This window comes from Herpailurus yagouaroundi, unplaced genomic scaffold (genome assembly GCF_014898765.1).
Source record: "Herpailurus yagouaroundi ecotype Mexico unplaced genomic scaffold, PumYag 196, whole genome shotgun sequence".
In the NCBI taxonomy this organism is placed as follows: Eukaryota; Metazoa; Chordata; class Mammalia; order Carnivora; family Felidae; genus Herpailurus; species Herpailurus yagouaroundi.
In genome coordinates, this window is record NW_024412427.1 from 32,126,532 (window position 1) to 32,148,190 (window position 21,659).

Here is a 21,659-nt window from a genome sequence, read left to right on the forward strand (position 1 = left end):
GCTCCCATCCTTCCCCTACCTGGCCCCAGTGGTCTCTATCACATCTCAGGAAATAAAGCCAAATGCTTTCAAAGCACAGGGTCCCAGAAACATATTTAAAACACAACATTCAAAGTGCCAATTTTAGAGTTTGGTAAAATGTCACTGTAGTAAACTAGAAAAAATTCCTTTTCAAGGCCAACAATGAGAAATGATGGCATTTGGGTTGTACTCACCCACAGGTTACCAAAAAAGTATTCTGCTTTGATTAAAAAATTTACTTGAGTGTGTTGCAAATTACTCTAGCTCAGAAACCTGCAGGGAGCTCGCTGCATACAGGAAGGCGAAGGCAGACAGGCACAGAAGGGATCACCATTTGGACTTGCCTGCTTTGTCCTTCTTTGGCTTTGCACAATCTCTTATTATAATAAGGCATGTATTATCCTTTTTGGAGATTTGAATAACAGAAAGTCTCACTTTCAAATATATTGCTTATAATCCCAGAGTCTACTAAATGTTCTGTGGATGCTGTTTATGGCATTATGCTCCTTTCAAAATGGGACTGATAATTAGTAAACTGAAATTTGATTAATGTTGGATTAAGAGGTTCTGATGTCTCGCTGCAATGTGTTATTTCAGTCTGTAGGCACTGGTAGAGATTGTCCTTAGGAAACTTGTTTCTTCCCCCTTTCCAGCATGGGAAGATTAATTTAAAACCCTGATTTTTTTTTTTTAAAAAAAGAATTCAGTTTCATTCAACAGTTTGTAATGCATGACTCAGTTTTTTCTCACTCTTTTTCTGTTTTCCCACTTTGAAGCTGGAGCCAATGAATTAACTATTTGAGAGGGAACAAAATAAACTAGAAATCAAAGTCTTCCTCCAAAAATGCCAAGGGTGAGCCCTTCCTGGTTATGGCAGAGTAACTTGGCATGGATAAATGATTCAGTTTCAGCTCTCACTAGATTCAAGTACAGAATTTTGAAAATATGATGAACTTCTCTGAAAACAAAGGACCTACCTGGTATAAATATCAAAGCCTGTGAAAATGACCACTAGGTAATATTCGAAGGAAAAATTTAAAATTAATACGATGATGTGCTTTTTAAAGTTAAGGTTAGGGATACCTCTTTCAGTTTTGCCAGGATTATAAAAAGGGCTGTGATTTTCAGAAGTTTTTCCACGCTCTGTGGCCAAAAGATTCCATGTTTCTTCCTCGCCTGTGTTTTTAAATTAATAATCTTGTTTGCTTACTACTGAATAGTGTGGGAGAATCAGGAATAATGGGCTCCCTTTGATGCTGTCGCCATTCCCAAAGTGGTCATGTGAATGCTAAAGAAATATTGTCATTTATGGAATGACCTTTTGCTCTTTGAATATTCAGACACTAACAAATGTTAAGGGCCCAGATATCGACGTGGCACTATGAAAAAAGGTAAGTAGGGTCAGCAAATACCCTCTCGCATGCTTTTGACATGATGACCATTTCCATTTTTGTAATAGCTTTCTAATAGCAAAATGTATTTGGGAACAACAGTGGAATTTGTGTCATCATGACCAAATGATTACGGTGCAAACCCGAGATTCTTCTGGGGCCCAGCAGGCTTCTGGTCCCTATGGAAACGAAACCTCAGATATTGTCCTCCACTCAGCTGGAGGACAGAGGGAGGGAGGCTTTTGTGTTCAGTGAGATTTCTTCCCCAACCTTCCTGCACCAGACCTTAGTGCTTCCTCCCGACTCTTTTCTAATTGAGATGCAAATTAATCTCTCTGGCTGATTACACTTCCCTTAAAGCTACTGACAAATGCAGCTGTAACCAGAGTTTGCGGACTTTCCAACAAGTGACTTCAGCTGTCAGCATTTGCATGTGCCGCCAAGGCCCAGCCTGCTCCAGGTCTCAGACACGCGGAGAGCTTCCCTTAGGCACTGCAGGCGTTTTATTTACGTGTATAAAATTTACATACAATTAAGAATTTTTTAAGCCCCCCTACAATTATATCCCTAGGATTTAGAAGGAGACTCTGACACCCACATTATTTAAGGCCTTTCCGGACACTTCTTTCTTCCTCAGACTGGAGTGGCACTACTCTCCTAGGAGGCCATGGCTTTCCTGGCAACATCCTGTTTTTCTCACTTTCTTCTTGTCTGTAAATTTTCTGTCTTTGACACTCTTTGAATTCAGTCTGTCTCTCAAAAACTAACTAAATACATTTATCACTCTAGTAACATGGGATAACTGAATAGCCACTACTCTTCACGGCTCTTAGTAAAATTCCATTAATTTAAAAGCCAAATATAAAGTCACTAATTTTGGCTCAGTTGCTTAAGCGTCTGACTCTTGATTTCGGCTCAGGTCATGATCTCATGGTTGTGAGACTGAGCCCCGAGCTGAGCTCCACACTGAACGTTCCTACCCACCCCCGCCCCCCCTCCCCAAATAAACAAACATTAAAAAAATTCTAACACTTCTTTCCTCTCGAATACTACCATCTATGTATTTTTGACAATATAGTTCACTTAAGAAGTATTTATTGAGTACCTGCCATGTGTCAGGTGCTGCTATAAGTGTGTGTTGGGGATCCAGCTATCAACTTAAATATGCAAAAGTGGAATAAAAGGGACTTTGAGAATATATCTATATCTACATACATAGATACATATTCTACTTGTAGAGCTATATTTCTTGGATAAATGAGGTTTTCAATAAAAAAATCTATTTTATAAAATATAATTTATTTTTGTCTGTTTTCCATTTTTTTTTTCTTTTTTAACCAAATCAATCTCTTTCCCTCCCTCTCTCTCCCTTCACACACACTCAGATTTATGATATACTAGGAGGTACGAGACAGGGATAGCAACTAAATTGAGACAAGACCGCTGTTGGGCAGCTTGTAGTATAATCAGGAGAAAGAAGAGGATAAAGGGAGGCCCAGTCTGGCAAAAAGAGTGTCAGAGGGCTAGATGGCTATGGGAGGGTGAGGGATCTGTATCACAGGAGAGACTCAAGAGGAATGTCTAGGGTCAGCAGAGCTCACCGTATCCAAAGGTCCCACAGTGGGAAGGAGCTGGCTACACGTGACCCAACAGCCATGGATCCAAGAGGGGCAGAGTGGAAAGCTGGGTTGCTGCTGCTATTTCCCTAAGCATGACACCACCAACCTGGTTTCTGCACAGATTGTGAGATTTATGCTAACGTTTCCGGAGGGAATGGTCTTTTGTCTAATAGTGATGTCACTTTACCGCAAAAAGTAGCAAAAAATGATTTCTTTGTCCCACTCCCTGAAGATCTCCCCTGTTCCATGTGCTTCTCACAGGCCTCTTCGCCAGGCACCAAGGGCACCAAGAGCAGCCCACACCCCAGGGAGCCATGCTTTCACACCAAGGAGGACCTTCTACATGTCACTCAGGAAAGACAGTCTCCAGCCTTTAACACCTGTGGTGGGAAAAGGTAAATACTTCCTTGAATCCTAACTCCACAGTTGGGTGGTTCTAGTTTTTTACAATAGAGGTTTAAAACTCCAAGCTGGTAATATGATAAAAATAACTGCATTAACACTTAACTGATTCCTTACCAAAGACTAGCACTGTTTTACCTGCTTGGCCCACTAACCCTCTCAACCCCCAGAGGGAGACCATCTAGGCCTCAGCGCTGGAAGGTACTGTGGTGAACAGCAGAGCACACAGCCTTTTAAGGAGGCTGACTGCTGCCAGCAAGAAAAGAGGCCCAGTGGAGTCAAAGGTTCTGATTCTTCAAGTTAGAAACCTAGATTTTTTGAAAGCTCAAAATCTTCCGAGTTTTCAGTAAGGCTGACAAAGTCAATCTTCAGGAGTAATACTGGAGGCCAAGTGCAGTTCAAACAAACCCATCTGGGGGCTGGATACAGCCCACAGGCAGCTGGTTTGTCACTCTGGTTTTTGAGCACTGGCTTTGACTTTTGAGTTAAGAGGTGCTTCTGTTGTCTCTGTTTATTGGTCCCAGTTTTACAGCCCCGTCTCCTCTTTTAGAAAAATCCAGGCTCCTGAAACAACTCCTTCTTGATTTTAATGGCTCCCTGAGACCTCACGTACAGTGGTCACTACTTGTGTGGACATGCTCCAGCTTGGTCAAGGTCTCTCCTTACAGTGTGGGCCCCAGAGCAGCACCCACGTTCACAGTGAGGGCTGAGGCTGTAGGGGCAGAGGCGCGATGCCTTTGTTTCTGTGACCCGGACCTCTGGTTCCTCACCTCAAATCTGTGCTTAACCAAAATCCTCAGACATCTCTCAGTGACTTGCTGTCATGCCCCATCCTCCCCATCCTGTACACACACAGCTGACTGTCGAAACCCAGGCACATGGCGTTAGTCTACCCTGCTAAATCTCATCTTGTTGGTTTGGGCCTAAAAGCCTCATCTATTGACATAATCCTGGTTTCTGATTTTGCCCTCTGTCAACTGAGGTGAACCTCTCAGCTTTCTGAAAAGTACTATTTTGATAAACATGTGTTCTGGACCTTTGAGAAAGTTGCTGATAAAAAAGTTGTTGCATGGCAGAGGGGTTGAGCAAAAGCTGTGGTGCAGGAGACACAAAGGGCTTCCCCCCGCCCCCTCAACTGGCAGTCCATGAATTAATGCCCTGTAGCTATAGTGAAGTCACCCAGCTCCCATGGGCCCACATTTCCTTCTCCTATTTGCCAGATGACTATGATACTTAATCTTGTGTTTTACGAAAATTAAGATTTTATGTTTATAAGCTTTCTCAATCTCTGAAAATAGTGCTCTTATCAAATATAATGAGTGTATTTGGGATATTGTATTCTTCTTAAACTCCTTCTTTTCTGAAGGCTCACAAGCTATTTAGTAATCTAGTCTAACAATTTTATGAGGGGCCCATGCAACATTTCAAAATTCATCCTTTAATCCTATTTGCAAATAAGGAAAATATTTTCCTATTTTCAGTTCTTGGTGCATCCTTTATTTTACTTGATTTCTAAATCTTGTGAATCTGACACTGCTGTAGGAAATTTGTTCTATAACTAGAAATATAATGGCCTTGAAGACTGGACCTTACTTTCTAGTGCTTTTTTTTCCCTTCTTAAGTGTTCTCAGTGATTTGGATTTTATTTTTTTATTTTTATTAAAAAATTTTCGAAGTTTATTTATTTATTTTGGGAGACAGCAAGCAGGGTAGGGGCAGAGAGAGAGGGGAGAGAGAAAATCCCAAGCAGACTGCACAGTCAGCATGAAGCCCGATGCGGGGCTTGAACTCATGAACCGTGAGATCACATGACCTGAGCTGAAATCAAGAGGCGGACGCTCGACCGACTGAGCCCCCCAGGCGCCCCCCAGTGATTTGAGTTTCAATTCACACACTTTTCAGACACTTTTCTGTCCCTTGGTATATGAAGATGGATGACAAGTGGGATAAAGGTTAACGCGATAGCCTTCTATCAGGGCAGCGTGGAGCTCCTCTTTTAGTCTGGATGCACACCTGTTAAATATGCACTTGTTGGAACCCACACCACGCAACTACACTGGCTACTCTTCCATGCATCCCCAATTTGAAAAAATCCCTTATTTCTTATTCCCTTTTACAGTCTCAACCCACCCACAGGAGTATGCCAATTCTTGATCTGAACTCTTTTTCAGATTTTTTTTTTTTTTTTTTGAAATGCGGTTCCCAAGTGTCAGGGTGCAGGTCTACTTGTTTCTCTCCCATTCTTACACAAACTCTAGTACAAAGTCATTACCTTCTGCAACATTCAAAGTCACAAATCCCATCCTTCAAACTGCTAAGGAATAGATCCAAATAATAGTTCCCCTCATTTGCTTCCTCTGTCTTCTGCAAGAGATTGTTTGCCTGCCAAAATTTTATCAAATGCTTGTTGCCTTTAGTAGAATGTACGCTGGAACTATATCGAGTGGTGTAAATCCCCATCACAATGACACTTTGCCTTAGGGCTGGTTTAGAAGTGTGGATTAGGAAAGCACTGTCCATGCCCTCCGCTCTGGAGCATTACTCTGTTCTGGAGGCTGCTCTTGAATTTGGCCCCTCACATGCTTTTCCAGTTCTCCAGCACTTCCAGCCCACCCAGGAGTACCTTCTTTCTTTTCAGTGCTGCTAATACCTAATATGTTTTTCCTTTTTTTATGAAGTAATTCCGTTCTAGGTCTTATCATACCCAATTCCCCAGGTGAAGACTTGAGGCTGCTAGAATAAGCTACAGATAATACCCATCAGGAGGGTGTGTCCTACTGACCACTCTGCTGAAGGTGACCCTTCATTTCTCTGCTCCTCACTTTTTTTGTGATACTATTCTCTCCTGGAAATTTTCCTCTGCCTCCCTCCCTCTCCCTCTCTCTCCTCCCAAGCCAACTCCTCAGATGTGATACTCTGGAGCGGTCTGTCCCTGACTGTTTTCTCATTAACCTCTACACCCCAGGAAATCTAGCAGGTCCCATGCTGAATTAGTCCACCTGCTTTACGTGGGGATCCAAACCATCCCCTGCCACCGCCTATGATCAGGCCGTCACTTCCTCCCACTGCCCCTTAAATGCCTCCATCACCTCCATTCTCACTGTGTGTGTACATGTGCGTGTGTGTCTCACACTCTGCCATGTGGAAGCTTTTGTGGTTCTCAAATGTGATGTGCTCTTTTAGAGCTTGGTCCATGAGCAAACTCTGTACTCTCACTTGCAATATCTTATTCATATTTCTACTCCCAGGGGCTAGGACAGTGCCTACCACATGGCAGGGACACAGTAAACGATGACAAATGCACACTGGTTTTGCATGGCAAAACATACTACATAGTACTGTCTGACTCCTTTTCCTATGCTCTTAAGTGTCTTAAGACAAATGGAGGAAACTAAAGATCTTCCCAGGAAAAAGAACCAAAGATTCCACCAGAGAAGTCAGAAATGGGACTGTTACAGCTTTAGGGAGAGAGGCCACTCTTTTGAAGGTGTATATAATTTGAGAATAAAACTTAATAATGATATTAGCAAGTCATAAGTCTAAGAGAGAAGCTATGCTATTGTATTTATTACCAACTATATCTGTTACTTGAAAATAAAACTAAATTTCACTGGTGAAAGAATGAGGTGTAAAATTACTTTTCCTTAGGCAGCCCAGTCCTCTCCATCAAATGCTGATACTTCCAGAGAGGAGAGATGGTGAATGCCATTGTGGCTATTGTTCTATTGAAGTGGACGTTTATTTCAAAAAGCCACCATCTGTTTGATTCAGGGTGAGTTCCTCCTAATGGGCACACTGTATGTTGTGTGGCCACCTTTTCCCTGAAACAAGTTAGTTGAGGAGGAGAACGAAAGCCCTGGCTCCAATAATTTGGGAACTTCCATCAGTCGAGCATCGTTTAATTTTGGAATCTTTAGTTGGCTTCGGAACTGTAAACATAAAATGTGGCAAGCTTCCCATTTACAACATTCTAGGCACGGGAATAGGCCCCCTGATTGCCCATGAGGGACAGAAAAAGCAGATGGCAGGTGACTTGGCCCTCGTCACTCAGAAGAGCAGTGGCCATAGGATGAGGGCTCCACTTGAAAGATTTGATTTAGCCTGCTGAGGAAGATAACCGGAAAACTCAGGAACGACAAAGGGGCTGGCCTGAACGGTTACTGAGGGTGCTTTCCAAATACATCCCTATCGTGTTCACTGTTTTTTTCTTGATCATGTACGACAATGGTATTTTTCAGTCTTCTGTGAGCCTTCACCACACAGTTCCAACTGTTTGATCATTTAGCCAGGGGTACCCCAAACAAGAACTCCTTTGATATTGATTCTAAGCTGGATTTACTGCTTAAAAAGGTCCCAGAGAGGCAAATCCATTCCAACAATGTGCCCAGTCCTCTGTTTAGTAAGAACTGGTGTGCTTTCTTGAACGTTACTGAACAAAATTGATACATTACTGCTCACATTTCTACTTCTAGTTAAATATTATATAAAACTGAATCAAAACTGACACTATTTAGGGTGCTTAAGTATCAACCATTATGTGGGGAGAGGATAGAAGATAAGAATAACCATTGCAAACTAATTCCATCGGCTTTTTTCTTCATTTGTCTCAGGTTCAATGCTTGGCTATCTATGGTCAATATAAAAACAAAACAAAACAAAACAAGTGCTTCCTCTCTAAAGGACTGAAAGAAGGTCTGAATTAAACAACATGTCCCTTGTTCATAAAATAGTCATTCTGGTACCCGAATGACGTTTGGATGAAATGAGCAGTTTGGTGATGTTCTACTTCACAACTGTAACCTTAATATTAGAAACAAAATGGGGTCACAGGAATGCCCACATAAAATGGCTGGTATTTACAAAGAAATTTCCCGTTCTTTGTCAGCACCCACAACTATATGTAATATCTCAGGGAAACAGATAATAGCAATGCTTTCTCAGAAATCTGTTCTCATAAATGAATTGTGCCTTCTAGGCCCATACATGCAAGCTGCTTCATTCCTTATTGGGTCTTGGTTCATATGCCAATGAAATGTTGCCAAAGGATATACTGCCTGGCTTTAGGAAGGGAATGAAACATAATAAATACCTAGGAACAGAATTCCCCAACTCATACTGGGGGAGGGAGGTGGTCTGAAATGGGTACCAAGGAGGGCTTCACGGACATGTGACCTGAGCATCTGCACAGTGCTTACAACGGGCCCTGCTTCGTTGAATGCTCTGTTGTTGCTCTCCTGAAGTTCTCAATAATTTTATCTTTGATATCGTGTTCTGCACTTGAAGTCTGGTGAGACAATGGAGCATGCTCATGGGCAGAGGAAATACATACAACATATGGTTGTTGGAACCATATGGAACCATAGAACATGCTGGTTCCTTGCACAGCCTTAGCAGTGTCCCAGGAGCAAGACTGTGGTGGAGCCACAATGCCTGGTCAGAGGGACTCAGAGAGGGCACACAAGAAGTGTGTCACCACCAAGACTGAGTAAGTGGGGAGGCTGACTATCTTGAGAGGCCATACTTTCCACCTGAATTGGAACTTGCTTTGAGCACAGAAAATAAGCAGTGTTGTCCTAAGGGACAAGAGTAACCAAGAACCCCTACAGATCCTTAGTTGTATTACTGTGTTAGCCAACAATTTAGTCCGAAAATGATGACAGAGATGGAAGGGGAAAAACAGAGGGACTCCCAGTTCTTTTTTCTGTCAGTCCTTCCTTACCAGTAAACTGAAGGAAGATGGTTTGTTACATATTGCATATGAAGAATGAAGTAAAAATAGGTAAGTTAGTTTTGTGCTGCGTTTTCACTGTTCTGTTAAGAGCAAAATATATCCATGTATGAATTACAAAATATGAACTGTGTAATTGTGATTCCATATATGAGCTAAATACTTTTATATTTGCATATTAAACTGGGATTATACAATATAAATACCGATAAATATTAATGCTAATAATTTAAAATTTTAATATTTCTTGACTTCAATTGGCATTAAATAGCAAATAAAAAAACACCATGACAAGTTGAGAGAAAAACTGTGAAGGAATGGAAAAAGCTTTATATTGTAGCATCTTTTAAGGCACTTCTCCCTCCCTGCTTTTTGAACGAGGGCCTCTAGATTTTCATTCTCTACTGGGAGCCCTGGGTTATACAGCCAGCACTGGTTTCAGATATGTCCAAAGTATTACTGATCTTCTCAGCCCTAGGGAGGACTTGCAGGGGTTGGGGTGGTTGCCCCTAGTACCGGGCAGACTTGATGCTGTACTAAGATTAGAACTTTCAAGGTGGGCCACGAGGTGACAGAGTTAGGGAAGCTCGGCCTCCTCAGGTATCCCCCAGAAACCACCTCTGCTGGAAGCTTGCCCTTGTGTCTGTCACTGGTACTCTGATGGGCTCAATCATGCATTAGATCCTAAAAAACCTGAGTTTACCACTTGAGAACACTCTGACGTCTGCGCTTGCTAGAGTGCCCTCTTCCTGGAATGCTATCCTCCTCCCTGGGGACTGGTTCCCTGTCATCCCTCCAACCTCAGCCTACATGCTTTCTCTGCAGAGAGCCCTTACCCTGGCCCTGTTTCACTCCCACTCTCTATTTAGTTGCTTTATACAATGGTATTAGTTTGTGCGTCTTCTCTGTGAAGTGCATGACAAGAACCCCATCTGCCTTGCTCCTTGTGTATCCCAAGCTCCTGGCACTGGGCTCGGCAGTTCGTGAGTCTACACGGTTAGCTAAATGAGAATACAAAGGGACACTCGCAATTAGGATGTATTAGGTTATTCAGTGTTTTTCAAAATTCAAATCTAAGACTTATCTCAACGAAGCAGTAAATTCCAGAACTCAGCTGCTACACAAATCAGTTCAAACTTTTGCCAAAGCATGTGAGGACCAGGATGTTTTAACAAAATGTTAAGGGAACAGTTAATTATTAATAGCCTCAGCTGACATCTATAGATATTTAAAAAGTTTAAAAATTAGTAACCAGTAATGTTTTAAAGAATAAAAGTACGAAAAACCCTCTTTTTTCTTCTATTTTTCTCAACTATTCTTATTATTATACTTTTGGTTTCTGGCCTGAGTATTAGAACTTTTATAGGCAGAAATTACATAATAGAGTACTTAAGTAATTGCAAAGTTTTCCCTGTATCTTTATAAAAATTATATATAGTATTTTATTTCTTTTTTAAAAAAAATTTTTTTTTCAACGTTTATTTATTTTTGGGACAGAGAGAGACAGAGCATGAACAGGGGAGGGGCAAAGAGAGAGAGGGAGACACAGAATCGGAAACAGGCTCCAGGCTCTGAGCCATCAGCCCAGAGCCCGACGCGGGGCTCGAACTCAAGGACCGCGAGATCGTGACCTGGCTGAAGTCGGACGCTTAACCGACTGCGCCACCCAGGCGCCCCATATAGTATTTTATTTCTTAAGTACTTTATTTGAACTGCACAAATTAAATCTTCTCAAACTATAAAAGAAAAATACTTAAATTTTTAAAATAATGAGCAACATAATAGGTTTTGTTACTTTTCCTGTCTTAACTTCTACCAACTTGTCCTCTGAGATGTCAACCTGGCTATTTTATGAGTTATTGAAGAATACAGTATTTAATAACCCGCATTAACATCAGTAGCCCTGGCTGGCATCCACATTTATCTAATGTGATTCCTTGAAAAGTTTTTCAAGTGACACTGAATCCTATCTTTTGAAGTTTTAACAGTATTGTTTTCCTTAAACCTGATTATTCTGATGCTATATTGATTCTTCTTTGAGAAAGCGGTGTTGAACAAAATAACGAAGCATGTATTTTGTAATGAGAAGTTTGATAAGTGGGGAAAGTGGCGTGACAAAAATCACAATGAACTTACATGGAGTGGAATTTTCTTCTTTGCAAATGATTTTTACTTGCTTTGGTCCAAAATACTTGACTGATGAGTGTCCGGCTCATCCTAGTTGACATGCAAGCTGACAAGCCAATTGCTGAATAGGTCTTTCTCATCTCTGCCAAGAACCTCTTTCAAGCGTTTGCGAAATAAAACCCCCCATGCTAAAGGCTGAATCGACACCAGCTATAAGATTAAGTCTAGAGTGCTGTGGATATCACTTCGAAGCATGCCATCTCCCAAACATGCACCACCAGCCTGGACAAAGCGCGAGGGAGCATGCAGAACGGAATAATGCTGCCCTGGCCCCCGGGGAGGGACCAGATGGGACCTAATAGCTCTTTTCTACTACTAATTTCTATGATAATTCCAAGTTGCCACATGGCATATGTATTTTTTTTTAAATCTAAAGACAGAATATCAATCAACAGTGACCAAGATTTTAATGAAAGGTATTTTTCATGAACTGTACCTATTCACACATGATATTTCTCACCTACCCTCGACCCCCCTTCAGCAACACATCACTAATGGCTGGAATGGGACAAGTATAGAGAGAGTTCAAACACAGTATGTTCATATTCATTGTCAATACCAATTAGAAACAAAGAGATTCTAAGTTTTACTAGGAGGTCAGATGCCTTTTGCATCAATTTTAGGAAGTCACCTTAGTTTCCTTTTGTTATAATCAGACATTATGCCTAGGCATAAATACTATAGCATGCCAACTGATGTCTGAGAAAAAAATTACAATAGTGAAATTTCTCCTGGTTTTAGAGCGATCAAGGGTTGGTGAAGATTTGGGAAAAATTACAAAAGGATTTTTAGCCATTCTCAACGGTAAGTCCCCATGCAACTTCACTTTGCCTTTCTCTGTACCCTCAACCAGATGCAATTTCCCCCTCCTCTGACCTTCTAGAAGGCCATTTGTACTTCTCCACTGGTACTTGCCACATTCTTTGATTGATTAGAGTCATTTCATTTGCTGTTGGTTTCGGGTAGGTACTCTGGGTGACCCCGTTACATTTTCCTCGGCATCCTACCTTCTCCACACAATAGACTGTAACCCACAGGGATGGGCAGAGGGGATCCTGACCTCAGGCAAAAACACCAAGAACAGAGGAGCCACTCTTGACAGTCACAGCTTCTTGGCACAAACCTACGTGACTAAATTATGAAAATAAACTCTTCTGGAGGTTGGTGAAGCACAGTGTTATTATATTCAAGATAAATTGACAGACGGTCTGAAGATCATACAATGTCATTTTCAACACACATTAAAAAACTTTCTCTCTTCCCTTTTCAACCCAGGAACTACTTACCTCTCATGAAAAACTGCCAGAAATCAGGATTCCGGGAAGGTTAATAGGTTACATACTCCAAGCAAAAAGATACAAGCTCTGGTAGAGTGGGATGAGGCACTTCACAGCCCTGCTGGCATTGATGCACGTGGCACATATAAGGCTTGGCAATAGCTTTCCACTCACTATGGCTCCATCAAACAGAGGCCCAAAAAATGGAACCTGTTAATTCAAAACAAAAAAACACTTACTTTTCAAAAAACCAGTAAAAGCCAAACCAAAGACCTGAGAACAGCTGGTGGATGTCTTGGACCTGTCATGACCACACAGACTGTCAACCACAAAGAGATGCTGATCTTAGCAGGATACACGTTGAGGGGTTTGGATCAAGCGACACAGGTCTGCTCCACAATACTCCTCCACTATGAACTCTTCAGCAAAACTTCTCATGACAAATTATGACTAAGTTTTTTCCCCCTTGTGTTGCCATTTAGAGAAATAGCATTACTCTTTCTAAATGTCTACATCACGTGGATTATGCACAATACACCGCTGCATCTCATCGCACACCTCTAGCCTTGCATCCTTCTGAAACCAGTGTGGAACTGGCAGTGTTTCTGCATGGATCCTGATGCCTATTGACTCTTAAAGGAGATAGTGACTATCGCTGGTAACAGCTACAAAGTCCTACTTATAGTCCTCATTCTTAAACCTTCTTTCCTCTGCTTCTAAGATAATTGTGTTATCCTCATTTCTTTCTACTTCCTTATTAGAGGCTTGGCTTTCTTTCACTGGACCCACTTTTACAATGTGAGCAACCCACAAGGTTCTGGTGCCTGTGTTTTCTGGATTTCTTTCTTCTCTTCCTCTCTCTCTCTGTCTTTTTTTTTTTTCCATTAGAAATTCACCAACTCCATTTACCAATATGGAGATTGTCAGCTCCATGAGGTCAAAGACTGGGTCTGCTTTGTAAGTCATGTATTTATTCACTCTTGCTTGTTAATCATTTATTAAAAATATTTATTATGTGACAGACACTGTTCTATTCCCTGGGAACACAGCAGTGAATAATAAAATTCTTCATTTCGTTGAGCTTAGAATTTATTGGAGGTTTGAGAGGATAAAGAGTACATAAAACAGAAAATATAAATATAAAATATATACATAAAATATGTATCCGGTAGTAAAAGAGCTAAAGTGAAAAATAAAGCAGGAAGAGCAATAGGATTCTTTTTGAGGGGGAAGTCCTCCAATTTAAAAGCACATGACTAGGGATGGCTTCAAGGAGAAGATGACATTTCAGTAAAAGCTTGATGGGAGAGCACTCCAGGCTGGCCCTGTGGTGAGAGTGGAATTACTATGGTTAAGAAAAAGCAAGCAAGCCACAGAGGATGTAGCTCAGTGAGCAAGAAAAAGAACAGAAGGAGATAAAGCTGGATAGGTAATAAGAGGGGTCTTATAGGAAATTTTAGAGATTCTGGATTTCTGCTGTGCACAAGATTAAAGCCTTCTGGAGGGTTTAGGGAAGTGGGAGATGTGATATTATTTTCATTTTATTTATGTATTTAAAATGTTTATTAATCTATTTTGAGAGAGAGAAAGAGAGACAGAGAGAGAGGGAGAGAGAGAGAGAGAGAGAGAGAGAGAGAGAGAGAGAGAGAGAAAATCCCAAACAGGCCATGTGCTGTCAGTACAGAGTCCGATGTGGGGCTCAATCTCCATGAATGGTGAGATAATGACCTGAGCTGAAATCAAAAGTTGGATGCCCAACCAACTGAGCCACCCAGGCACCCCTAACCTACATTTTAATGGTATGTTCTGGCTTTTGTGTTGGGAAAATTGCAAGTAGTAGGCATTATGGAGACCAGGTAGGGAACTAGTGAAGAATCTAGGCGAGAGATGATGATGGCTTAGAACAGAATGGTGGCAGAAGTGGGGAGAAGTGGTTGGTTTCCAGAAATAGTTTGAAGGGAGATAGGATTTGCTGAGGATTACTAATGAAGTGGGAGAGAAAAAGAGGCATCAAAAATGATGCCATGGTTTATGCCTGGCAATAGGAAAGTTGGAGCCACCTTTTCCTGAAATGGAGAGGACCAAAAGGGAGGGTCACTGTTTCAACTTTAAACATGCTAAGTTTGAGATGACTATTAGATATCCAGAGGTGATATATGGAGATGGCAGCAGATATATCAGGCTGGAAGTCAAGGGAGAAGCCCAGATTGGAGATTTTTAAGAGTTATTTATTTATAGATGGTATTTACAGCCATGAGATTGGATGATCAGATGAGTAAGAAAAAAGGTTCAAGGACTAATCCTGTGGCCCTCCAATGTGTAGAGGTTGAAGACATGAGGAAGAATTATCAAAGGAGATTGAGAAGCAGTTGCTGGAGATGGTGGAGAGAAACCTCCAATGAGTAGCACTGTGCCTGGCACATGGTTGGGATGCAAATACTGGCTGAATGGGTGAAACTGTTATTTTAAATAATTTAAATTATTTAACAAATACAGGTCTCCAGAATAGGTCTTTTAACTTGTGTCGAAGACTATTTACTTGTGGAATACCTTTTCTGTGGTTGGCACTGGGAGAGGGGCTGGGGAAAATGGAAGACTCTTTGCTCAAAGGAGAGGACATGTGAAGCTGACATAAGAAAACTGTGAACTAACATCCCTCAACAAAGATGTAAAAATAATTTACAAATTCTCAGCAAATTAAATACAGCAATATATATAAAAGACACCGTATCTTGACCAAGTAGTATTTTCCATAAAAAGCCAAGATTGGTTAAACAATGATAAATCCATTAATACAATTTACTACATTAATAAAATAAGGAAGAAAAACTGTATGACCTTCTTGATACATACAGAAAAAACATACATAGAATCAACTCTCATTCATGATTAAAAAAAAATTCCCAAAAAACTGGGAATAGAAGAGAACTTTCTCAATTTGATGAAATCTTAAAGGAAAAAAAACCTGTAACATAAATGATGGTGAAATATTAAATGTTTCCCACCTAAGATCTGAAAAGGCAAGGATGTCTGTCACATATTCTATTCAACATTTTTGAAAGTCCTAGTTATTACAATAAAGAAAATAAGAGAAAGAAAGGAAGAAAAAAAAGGTACCTAAAGATTAGAAAGAAGTGAAGTTATTTATTTAGATAACATGATTATGAACATGAGAAATCCAAAGGAATTTAACTAGAACAACTGGATTTTGAAAGGTCACAGTATATAATATACCCTCCAAATCAATTATACTTCTGAATGTTAGCCACCAACAATTGGAAAATGACTTGAAAAAAGTGTTTATTTATTTTTGAGAGAGAGAGAGAGAGAGAACCCAAGTGGGGGAGGTGCAGAAAGAGAGGAAGACACATAATCTGAAGCAGGCTCCAGGCTCTGAGCTGTTAGCACAGTCTGACGCAGGGCTCAAACTCACAAACTGTGAGATCATGACCTGAGATGAAGTCAGATGCTTAACTGACTAAGCCACCCAGGTGCCCCAGAAAAAGACTTTTAAAAATAATAACAGCATCAAAACCATAAGATAACTAAGAATAAATTTGATAAAAGATATATATATTATCAAACATTGATAAATTAAAGACAAAGACAACCTAAAAGATGGAAAGATGTACAATGTTCATGGATTGGAAGTTTCCACACTGTTAAGATGTCAAGTCTGCTGAAAGAGAGCAATAGATACAGCACAAAGCAAATAAAAATCTTGGCAAGCTATTTTCATAGACATAGATAAGCTGATTCTAAATTCATATTAAAATGGAAAAACTTAAGTTAGCCAAGACAGTAAGATTTATATTACCTAATTTCAGGGCATACTATAAAATTATCCTAATTAATATATAATAACATTGGCACTAGGAAAGACAAATATATCAGCAGAACATAATGCAGGGCCCAAGAATTGATCCAACTGATTTGCAATAAAGGCAGCACATCAATTTTATATGGAAAGGGAAGTCTGTTTCAAAAAAGGTCCTAAAACAAGCAGATAGTCATATCTAACCTTGACTTCTACCTCATATCACACACAAACATTTAGATGGATTATATATCAAAACAGTAAAGCTGAGACTACAAAGTTTCTAGAAGAAAATATATGCGAAAATCTTCACAATCTTGGGTCAGGCAAGGGTTTCTTAGGGTATAAAAAGGTGCCAATCATAAAATAAAAAAAATAAATTGGACTTAATAAAAATGTAAAACATTCTGCTCATAATGAAAGTGAAAAGGCAAGTCACATATATTCACCAAACCGGACATACCCTCAGTGTTCATCAACAGGAGAATGAATGAAAAATTTGTGGTATATTCAACTAATAGAATATTCCATAGTAATGAAATGAACAAACCACAACTACATGTAACATCATGGGAATGACCCAAATATTATGCTGAGTGAAAGAAACAAAGAAGAAACAAAGACACAAAGAAGTTCACATAATGTAATTCCATCTATAGTTCAAAAACAGGTATAACCAATCAATGGTGACAGAAGTCAAAATAGAAAAGTGGCTACCTTTTTGAGAGATTAGTGATTGGGATGGAGTGTAGGGAGATTTCTGATGGCTGGCAATATCCTATGTTTACATCTGGGAAGCATTAAATAATGTGCTTTGAAAACATCAAGTTGTACACTTATAATTTGTACCCTTTTCTTTATTAATGCTATATTAAAAATATTTTGTAAAAAACAAGCAAGTATATAGAAAGTTTGAACAACACAATAACAAACTCATCCTCATGGATACATACAAAATATTTCACCCAACAATTGTAGAAGACACATCCACTTCAAGCATGCACAGAACAGTTTTAAAAACTGACCATATTGTAGGCCAACGATCCACAAATACAGACTATGGTGCCTATTTCCAAGCCTGGTGCCTTTTCTGTAAGGCCTACAAGATAAAAATGGTTTTTACTTTTTTCAATGGTTGAAAAAGATATTTTGTGACATGTAATAATTATTTGAAATTCAAAATCAGCCAAGAATAAAATTGTACTGGAACAGAACCACAGTCCTTCACTTACATATTGCCTATACTTGTTTTCACACTGCAATGGCAGAGTTGAATAGCTGTCACAGATACTCTGTGGGCCACAAAGCCTAAAAGATTTACCACCTGATCCTTTATAGGAAAACTTTGCTGAGCCCTGTTCTAGGTCGTAAAGCAAGTCTCAATTTCAAGGGACTGAAATCATACAATCTATATTCTGTGCCCAAAGACACATTAAGTTAAAAAAAATTGCAACACAAGAATACCCAGCACAAACATCTATGTTTAGAAATTAAGAAACATACTTTTTAAAAAAAAAATTTTTTTTACATTTATTCATTTTTGAGAGACACAGAGCACAAGTGGGGGAGGGGCAGAGAGAGAGGGAGACACAGAATCTGAAGCACGTTCTAGGCTCTGAGCTGTCAGCACAGAGACCGGCGTGAGGCTCGAACCCATGAACTGCGAGATCGTGACCTGAGCCGAAGTCAGACGCTTAACCGACTGAGCTACCCAGGCGCCCTGAAATGTATTTCTAAATAACTCAGGAGTCAACAAAAATACTAACTTAAAAGTATGTCAAGTTAAATAATCATGAAAATAGTAGATATTAGATGTTGAAGCAGTAACGACAGGGAATATGTGGGATTAAATGCTCATATGAGCGAGGAATAAAAACTGAAACTTAATGAGATAGGCACCCAGCTCAAGAAATATTTAAATCCAAAAGAATAATTCAAAAGAAACTGGAAGGGAAGAAATAATAAAGACAGAAGTAGGCTTAAATGAAATAGAAATAAACACACAACAGAGAGAATAACCAGGATCAAAATCTGGCTCTTTGGAAAAAGGCTAATACAATTAATAATCAGAACCATAACCTGGCATTTCATCCATCACGCATGTATGTTCACAACAAACTAAAGTTTCTGACTCACAACTGCCCTCTCCCAGCATGATGACCAGAGCCTGAGATTAGTAAGATTTCCTCACCAGTTGCAAGTTAGGAGATGCCTGTGGAGTCTCGATCACATCTGGGAGAGGCAGCACAAACCTAGAAAGTGTAGCCCATGTGGTTTTCTCCTTAACAGGCCTGCATCCAGGCCCAGAACCACCCAGGTTCTCTCAGCCAGATATCATGAAAGTGGAGAAAGCTTTTTTTGTGGAGAAGTGACATCACTGAAGTTCATCCTGAAATACTGCTTAGCGTGCCAGCACGAGGAGGTATCCAGCTGCTGCAGCCAGGGCAAAGGAGAATCTTTGGGACACAGAAAGAAAATGAGCTGGAATCTCCAGTTGATTTGTGGGAATTAATATCTCACAGACTCAGTCCAGACATCTTGATGTTCCAAAACAAGGTAGTGAACAATTGAGCTCTCTTCAAGTTCCTCGTGGATAACTCTAGCTTCCAGAACTGCAACACTGCCATGTGCAGATCTACAGAGATCCAGGCCACACTGGGAGCTATACGTGCAGAGTATGGGTGGCTTGACTTGCCCAGTTTGGTCAGTTATACAACCCGTTTTGAAAACTGGGAGCTTCTGTTCATAACAAAAATATGGACATGATTTTTGCACCCAGCTTTTTGGCACTGCTTTTATTAGGCAAGAGGAGGGTGACAATGCACAGGGTCAGCTTCGAGTTTCTGCTGGACTCCACACATATGCCTGTAAAGTGTACACAGGATGTGTACACAGAACCACAAAAATGTGAACAGCCTTTCATTAATGAGCATCCACATACAGGTGTGAAAACGAACACCTTTCTGGGCTCACAGACGTCGAGACAACCAGGAGTCAAATTCTGGACTTGGTTTGGCTGCCAAGAAACCAAGTCTCCTTGGTAACTTACTACACTTACACATATGGACATATTCAGAGCCCAGGAGAGGCATGGTATGTCCTACTCCCCTCACAGAGTGGCTGACACATTCAAATGCTATATTAATCCCTGAAGTGGCTTGCAAATAGTACTATCTTAATGACAGACAAGGTAGGAAAACCGTATAATATTGAGATAAGGGTAAAAACTTTAAGAGAAGTATAAGCTATGTTTCTGAGAAAGAGACTATTTCCATATATTTTAATCTTTATATTACACAAATACATTTTCTAAATAATAGAAGATAGTTTTGGGGGAAAATGGATTATAGGACTCCAAACTCTTGCCTGAAAAATTTGAAGAATACATAGAATCTTTCTGGGTCAAAAGGGAAGAGATTTCAGATTTCCTGTTTACTAGTTATGTATTTGCCTGCTTTGATCAAAGCCCCAGTAAGGCTGTAGTGGAATACAGAGGTAAATAAGTCAGAACTCTTAAGCATAAACAGTTCATAGGGGAGATAAAATTATACATTCAAGAAGGCCAATAAAGGAAAAGGAAAAAAAAAAAAAGCTTTAGGATGGGTACAGATACAATGTTCTGGAACAGCAGAAAGTCCTCTTCTAGCTGAGAGACGCCACAGAAGCCATAGTGTGGGAGGTGGTCATGACTGTGGGTATTGGCAGAGATGTGTGAAAGGAGAGGGACACTCAGACAAATGGTAGAAAGCAGAGCCAAAAGGGTGAGGGGGCACTGGCTCCCTTTGCTAAGGTGGTGTCCCCACAATGTATTCTGGGAGGTGCTAATCTGGCCGAGCATTAGTTGGTGTTAGATGCATTATAGGGAAGTAAAGACAAAGACTGTGGCTGGATGAGGCAAACGGCTGCACACAGAGGTGGAGGGACTTTCTGTATCCCAGTGGGAAGTCAGAGGCAGGGCCGCTAAAGGGAGAAAGGCAGGAGAGGAGGCTGGAAAGTGCACTTGAGGACTGGGAAGACCTACAACAGGTATCTAGGGGAATGTGTGGAGCATCAGTACCACTCAGAGAGAAATGAAAAGACTCAAGAATAGCCATGGGGCTAAGCTGACCAGTGCTGGCTTTCCATGTCATAGCATGGCGTGGCCAAGGATATTCCTCTGGAGAAGCTCGACTCCGGTTACTCCAAAGCCAAACGTGCCTGTCAGTAAGGGATTCTCCTGTCAAGAATTGATCTGTACAAGACCCATGGAACCACAGAGCACATGAGAGTGCTTAGAATTGAACACATTTTACTTTTTATAAAATTTTGATAAAGTTTTCAGTCTATGGACTCAGTCTTTCTGGTGAATAACATAACTGCTATTGTTTTTGCCAGTGGGAAAGTTATTGTACTTCAATGCAATTTTTTAACCAATCTATCTGTCACTGATGCTGACATCTGAAGCATAACTTTATGGGTCCAAATATACTCTTTCAGTCCATAAGTTCATACTACAGGATTGTGAACTTCCCAGAGGGAGAAACTGTAGCAGGTCCTGGAATCCTTGATGGCAGAGGTAGAAGAGCCCTTAAAGATCATCTGTTGTTCCCTTAGAACAGATGAGGAAAGGGGAAGGCATGACAGTGTCCTCTGCGAACGTGTAACTCTATAAGGGCAATGCTCTCTGAGGAGGGACCAGCTGGAAAATGGCTCATTGGACTTGGACAGGTTTCTTGAAAGAAAAGCAAAAACAGACTGACACTCTATTTTGCAGAGCCTGGGGTAGACACAGAAAAAGAACTTCCAAATAGGGAGAAAGTCCCCTTAGGGAACAATCATGGCATATCTATGAATGTCTTTTATAGTAGGTTGATTCATTAACTGGGCCTAAAACTTCTCCTTTGATGCCTTTGGAATCTATGATTTTTAGTAACTGGAGATTAAAGTAATATACATAATTAACTGATCTATTTTGGAATTAATTAAGAGGTTATATCACGACAGAATAACAAATGAATCATAGAACAAGAGGTTAAAGAGCCCAGGAATATTTGATTTTTAATGATAAGCCCAATGGCTGGGGCTACTGTTATTAAACTCCCTCTTCTGGGCCAGGTTATGAGCTCAGTGCTCAATATGTGTGTGTGTGTGTGTGTGTGTGTGTGTGTGTGTGTGTGTGTGTGTGTACGTATGTATAAAGTATATAATTCCTGCCACAATTCCATGAGGCTGACACTT

At 40.4% G+C, this 21,659-nt stretch overlaps 1 protein-coding gene across 5 annotated transcripts in view; it reads right to left on the reverse strand.

The window, feature by feature from the left end:
* The window catches only part of RALGAPA2 (Ral GTPase activating protein catalytic subunit alpha 2), a 329,216-nt gene that overhangs the window by 73,197 nt on the left and 234,360 nt on the right, over window positions 1-21,659 (reverse strand). For all 5 annotated transcript variants that reach the window (XM_040447849.1, XM_040447847.1, XM_040447848.1 and 2 more), the window contains one exon: window positions 12,708-12,835. In XM_040447849.1, the coding sequence (XP_040303783.1) occupies window positions 12,708-12,835 (128 nt within the window). The remainder of the gene's footprint in view (window positions 1-12,707; window positions 12,836-21,659) is intronic.